The following is a 6,992-nucleotide window of genomic DNA, read 5'->3' as shown; positions in this document are numbered from 1 at the left end:
CTAGAGCTTGAGTGTAACTCGCCACCAAAACGAGCTTGTCAAGCTGCTCAATTTCTCGTCCATTGTTAACTTCACGTCCTCCATTCCACGTCCACCGTTCCAGGAGCCAATCCAAGTCCACGTCTGCAGTTCTGTGTCCACTGTTTCGTTAGCCAATTTGGGTCCGCATCTGCCGTTTCGCAAGCCAATCCGCATTGGCATCTGCCGTTTAGTTCTGCTTCTGTCATCCCCCAGTCGTTCTGCTTTACACAAGTGGCTCGAAGAGTAATCGAGTCGAGCAGATAGCTGTTCGAACTTGAGAGACCAATGAGCTCGAAATCCTGCTCAAGCACGCGAGTCGAGCCCGAGCCGACTCACGAGTCAAGTTGACTCGGTGACACCCCTAGTGTCACTCCCTTCTCAGGAAAGCTTAAGGCAAGAAAATGAGGATAATTAGTTTAGACCCTTATCATTCTCTAGTTTAGAGGGTCATCGAATCATTGCAAAGAGGCAACTGCTATGAATATAAACTTGCATTGTTTGAAGCTTTTTGATCTTTTAAATTAATTTCAATGTATAATTAAATCTCAATTGAGCTCCTTTCAGTGTTCGGATATACACATACTGTGCTAAAAATTTTGTGTAATTGATAAAATTTTGATAATCACTCCAATAGTAGAGAAAATTATAGAGAGTCATCTAGATGTTCTGGTCACATAAAGTATCGGTCTTTCGATAACACAATTAGGAGAGTAGATATTTTAGATTTAATCTATGTTAAGGTCGAACTAGACAAAAAATATTTGATTAGAAAATATTAGAAATGATATTTTTTTAATTAGATTTAAATGACAATCCGACTCTTTAACATGACACAATAGAAAAAAAAGATTTTGGTAGCTGATCCAAAGTAGTAGAATCAGGGGGGGGTGGGCCTCCCCCCAATAAAAAAATGAAAAAAAAAAAAAATTAAATCGGAGACCATATGAGCTCCAATTTCAGTAAACTTACAATCGAACTAAACGTCTCAAAAATGCGAATCCAACGGCACCAAATTCAACTCAATCCGAACTCAAATGACTCCAAATCAAAGACTCAAAGCATATTTGGAAGGTTTTAACCATAATTTGGATTACCAAATGGTTTCCAAACAGACATGCTTATAGTCAAATTGAGCGGCTAGACGAGATGAATCCAACGAGCCTAAGATCGTGGAGTTCTGATATCTTTAAGACATTTAAATGTCCAATAAACGGTCCACGATCAAGAGATTTAAGAACGACCGTCCATTCAAATCACTACCAATTTAATTTCCTATTTGTTTACATTTTTTTTCTTGGTTGATATTAGCTTAATCCTGTATTAATTCGATCTTAAAGAGATTTTATGATTTATTTTTGTGCGATGAGATTTTTAATATCACGTATTTAGTTAATATATTGAACTCGTTCTAGCAGTAATCAAGTGTGATGATTGTAAGTCATTTTGTGAAGGAAAAAAATAAACTAATTCACTATCAAACTTTTATCATTTTAAAAATTGACTGTTTTGGTCTCAAGTCTGAATGTAAAAGGTTGAAGGAAAATTAAAAAAAAAATCTATAAGGCCCCCACTAAATACATTTTCTAGCTCCGCCACTGAGTGGAATAATGGTTTGATATTGTTGTTGCTAATCAAACTTTTATGATCATAACACATCTAAAGATTTTATAGATCCGACCTTTGTAAATAGACAATTTAGAATTCTCAACGGTGCATCAAAGATGTTGTCATCGTCTCCCGATAGGCGACAATTACCACGAGGAAACATATTAATGATGAGGAACGCATTTTTGTTATGCTACTAATACTTGTACTTGCTCCGCTAAAAATAAAATCTTGTTGTTGCATCGAAACATAGAAATGTTGACTAATCTGGCTAACGTGGAACTTGGTAAAAGGAAATGGTTGAATAATTGAAAAAATAGATTACTCGGGAATACACATTGAATGATGAGATTACGCATTGAATTTATTGTAGTAGTTTCATAATAAAAAAAGTTTGTATGATTGTTCCTAAAGATGCGGTAGAACGAGGACAGTTATTGTATGAGGTCTACCCAATGTTAGATGCAGAGGCGCATAATAGATTGATATGAACATCATGAGCTGTCCCGCAATAAAACCAGTTGTTGCTGATACCTCCTTCTCGGTTCCTTCTTCCATAACCCGAGCTCGGAGAAGGAAGAGATAAGAGGGCCCTATGGAGAATGTGGTCAGAAATCCATAATAGAGCCCGACCACAACGACCGAATTTATTATCTTCATGCATAAGGATAATTACCTAGTAGAAAAGATTTAAAATCATCACAAACTTCTCCTTTTTCTTTTCTATTGCAGTTTCTCTATTATCATATGATGATTTCTTAACTTTCCATATCTATATAGATGAAAATAGTTAAACAGATATACAATAAATGACATATCTTATGTCAATAATACAAAAAGGATATGAAATAAATAGAACTGGGATATAAATGGAATATAATGAAATAGAGCCACATTGAGGTTCCCTATGAAATGAGGCATGGAACGGAGCCACTACGAAGAAGTTCCTGGAGTTACGAAGGAAGCTTCGGACTCATATTGTTCATGGGTTGAGAACGGGAGTTGAACTCTATGAGGTCGAATCTCCCGTTGTTCCTCAGTACCTCAGTGGTAGAGCGGGGTTGTTGTTAACTAACTGGTCGTAAGTTCGAATCCTATTCTGGGAGACTTGATTCATTATTCATTTTTTAATGAAGAATTGGAGGTTCGCATTAACCGTTAGGAATAAGTAACTCGTTCCCTGTTTTTGTTTCTATTGCATTCTATTCTACAAGATTTGAGAATCACTCTCAATACCTCGGCATAGATCCGACCTTTGTAAATAACCAATTCAAAATTCTTAATAGTGCATCAAAGATGAAGTCATCGTTTATCCTGATAGGTCACAATTATCGCGAGCAAACATATTAATGAAATTATTATGTGTGGAGTCCGTACGGGAAGAACCGTCCAGACTATGAGTGTATACACTGTGTACAAAAAGTTGACACACACTGAACAAATTTATACAAAATGTGTACGCTCACATGTCTAGACGGTTCTTTCTATCCGAACTCCACACAAAATAATTTCTCTCTATATAGACACAATACATATTAATCATATCCTTAACATTATTAACATAATTATTTACATAAATTCTTTTGTACAACAATGTACAGTTGCATTTAACCAATTTTTAAATATTTTAATGACACAGCTAAAAACTACAACTTTTTTACTTGATGATAACATTACATTGTTAATTATTACTTTTTCAGTATATATTAATTAAAGTACAATATTTTTGAATTGTGGATAAGAAATGGATAAATAATCTTTTAAAGTAGCAGTCGCACAAAGTTAATAAAAACTATTCAAATTTAACAATATTATCCCTTACAGCTGTTGATTTAACCTAAATATTAAATAACCATTAATTCTCCAGCGCCCTCTTTGTTATCAAAGCAACAGAAGGGCAAAAGTGTAATTTCAGCAAACCACGAATTCTTAATAGCAGCAATTTGAAGACTATAAACTAGAAAGTATGAATAGCGAATCATATAACCATTTCTTTTACGAACTTTAATTTGGTCCGGCGAATGGACGTAGAGCTACGTTCGATCGGCATTGAGATCGCGCCACGTAGCAGGCACAAAACCGCGGACCCGACCCGGCGAATAATGGGTATGTCGCATGGCATTGAGATCGCGCCACGTAGCAGGCACAAAACCGCGGACCCAACCCGGTGAATAGTGGGTATGTCGCACGTGCGTTTTTTAAATTTATGACAACCCGGTATTGCTAGGTATTTGTCGATTTTGCTAAGCAATAACAAGAAATACCATTATGTGAAGACAAATACCGAGCAATACTAAGCAATACCGAGCAATACTGAGTTTTTCTAGAAAAACTTGGTATTACTCAGTATTGCTCGGTATTGGTCTTCACAGAGCGGTATTTCTCATTATTGCCAAGCAATACCGAGTAATACCTAGCAATACGCGAACATAGCATTCCTGGGTTCCGGTACGGGTCAAGTCGTCAGGCCGCGCGGTAAAGAGTAAGAGCACGTGGCGCAATCTCAATGGTGACCGAACGTAGAGGTACGTCCGGTCACCGGACCTAATAATTGTTCTTCTTTTACGCCTAATTTCTTTTTTTTTTTAATTAAAATATTTTGTTATTATAAGAAGGAAACAGAGTGCAATGCATATAAAGTAATTAAAAATAAAAATATTTAAAATACATAAATTAAAAAAAATATTAACTTCTATTGAAAATATGCTCATAAAATTTTTAATAGCATTTCTATTTACATCATTTTATGATTTCTTAAATTTTTAAGTTGATTTATACATGAGTGAAATATAACTATATTTCACTATATAATAAATTTATAAACATTTATTTATATTCTAATTTTTCCTAAAAAAGAATAATAGTTTGAAACTTTTGAAATAATAAAATAAATTTTATTCTACTTTAAAAAGAGGGAAAAAAAACTTGGCCTTACGGTAGGATTGCATTCAACGCCTTCGATCATATTATAATTTAATATTTTATTAAATGTGAAATCTTAAATCATAATTTTACTATCAAGATATTTAAATAAATTGGCTTAATGCCAAATTGTTAATTATTATTTACAAATTAAATAAAATTATTATTATTCTTTGCAAAATTTTAAATTATTAACTTTTTCCTTAAAAAAATTCCAAATAGGAGAATTTTATACAAATAACCCATAATTTCTTTCATAATACTACACATCAAAAGTCAATGGTGGAGCATTAACATAATTGCCTAAAGAAAGCTTCTAATTATTTTAAATAATATCACATTCCTCAAAACTATTTAAAAAAAAAATGCCATTCAATGAGCTCACAGACCTTTTTATCCAGTCAAAGCCTCCTCCTGCGGTTCCCTTTGTTGAAACCAATAACATAAAATTAATTAAGTCATTAATTGACATTATTCCCACTAAGAAACCAAAAACTTCCTCAAATAATTTTATGATCAAGTGATTAATACAATCCAAGCATTATTTGCTCCTCCCACCTCATGCCATGTGGCATTCTATAACTTGTCATGCCACGTGGCAACAGTAAAACTATTCGTGGGTGATTACATATTATGAGGGGTGGAACTAAGAAATGTTGAGGGCGCGTAATTGACCATTCTAAAATTCTATTTTTCTTAGAAGAATAAATATTTTAACAATTTTGTTCACCTTCAGTAGTTGTTGTTGTTGTTGCTCAATTTTTCATAAAAGAAGCATTTTTTTCTATTTCCTATGTAAAATTATATATTTTACAACTCTATTTTATTCAACCTCAAAAAAGATATTAGTTCTACCCCTGCATATTATGCATGGGGCCAGGAGCCGGTCCCCCTTTTAAAATATTATGGTCTTAAGAGGGCAATTGACCCCTTTAAAAATTTTAAAATATTATGGTCTTAAGACAATTGCCCCTAGCAAAAATTAAACATATTGTGTAGATGAGATATTGTTAGGGAATAATTAACCAAATACGTAAAAATAATAAATCACAATCTACAAAACAGAAGATGAATTCAAAAAATGCTCTTACAGGCCGCTGAACCCCGTTAGAGGCGTTGCGTCATTGGACCCCAACATATTTGTGAAGCGCACGATGGTCAATAACATAAATAAACAAGGGTCAAGACAAATGCGAGGAAACACCAGTAGTTATTTTAAAGTTTACACATCTCCCTCCCCCCTAAAAATTAAGGTTGGGTCCGCCCCTATATGAGGTTAAGAGTATTATATTTCATGCTGACTTACTAAAAATTCAGGCTTTCGCAGCACTTTTTAAAACCTATTGCAGCAGTTTAGAAACTTCTTTCCTATTAAAAAACAACAACAACAACACAAAACAATGCTTACATTCCTTCTTTATCTGCTTAATACACTAAAAGCTAAGAGTTCCATGTCATTGGCCACTAATCATTACATTAAACAACTCCCTAATGAAGATATTTGACTACCTTCTCACACAGCCAAGTCAACTACGACATCAGATTTGTATTACTACATAGCCATATCAGCTTTGATTTCTTATTTGAAAAAAAATATATATTCTTAGCTTTACCAGCAAGCAGTTGGATCTTACGAAGAGTCTGAAAGCGATCGATGCTGCGTTACAGGGAAGCAGCTTCTCCTTTGAAACGGCTTTAGGTAAGTATACGTTAAATATATCTGTATATTATTATTTGGATGCGCACTTTATGCTTGTTTTTATCTATGGAGAAAATTAGAAAGTTCAAAGAATTGGAAGTTATTATATATTTATATATAATTTTCTTTCCATGCATGATTTTGGATTATTTTTTGGAGTAAAGTTGACAACAACTACAGCAATAGAGACAGAAAATAAAGGACAAGGATAGCTAGCTAGCAAGACTGTGACATTGTTGGCTTCTGATAGTTGGCTTTAGTTGAACTTGTGGGGGTCATGAAAATTAGGGTTTTTTATTTTTTCAAAAGAGTTGAAGTATTTGAAATAATTAAATGTAAGGGAATTGATTTAAAGGTTAAAGGGTTAAGTTTTGATTATTTTTGCAAGGAAAAAGGTTTTAATATTCATTGGAGATAATTAAGAAAAATATTTTATCTTCATTACAAATATGTAGGTCCCACGGTAGAAAAGTGCGTTACTTTTTTGGGCTGATAAAATCATTAAAAAATAAAAAAAATGTTGGAAAATATTTTTGGATTAATTTTATTGGAAAGTGCATGCATCAATAAAATTGTGTGGGAAATGCATTCACATTAAAAAAAATAAAAGAAATATAAAAATTGTTGTTGATACATCGCTAAAAATATTATATGATCAAGAACAAATTTCAATGCAACATTTGTGAATTGAAAGCTCCAAAATAAAATTCATGATTATGCGATCTCCGATTTCAATGAATATATA

The 6,992-nt window shown here is 33.3% G+C and overlaps 1 protein-coding gene across 1 annotated transcript; it reads right to left on the bottom strand.

Moving 5' to 3' along the window:
- LOC114580319 (uncharacterized mitochondrial protein AtMg00370) lies at positions 1 to 2,330 on the bottom strand (the record flags this gene model as incomplete). Its single annotated transcript, XM_028697488.1, is given in 4 exon segments — positions 1 to 285; positions 1,830 to 2,040; positions 2,042 to 2,297; positions 2,300 to 2,330. Coding segments are annotated over 4 exon segments (783 nt in total), but the record flags the coding sequence as incomplete, so codon positions are not given.
- Positions 2,331 to 6,992: the final 4,662 nt, after the last annotated feature.

The sequence above is a fragment of the Dendrobium catenatum genome, unplaced genomic scaffold, assembly GCF_001605985.2.
Source record: "Dendrobium catenatum unplaced genomic scaffold, ASM160598v2 fragScaff_scaffold_943, whole genome shotgun sequence".
In the NCBI taxonomy this organism is placed as follows: Eukaryota; Viridiplantae; Streptophyta; class Magnoliopsida; order Asparagales; family Orchidaceae; genus Dendrobium; species Dendrobium catenatum.
This window is presented reverse-complemented; position numbering and strand designations above follow the sequence as displayed.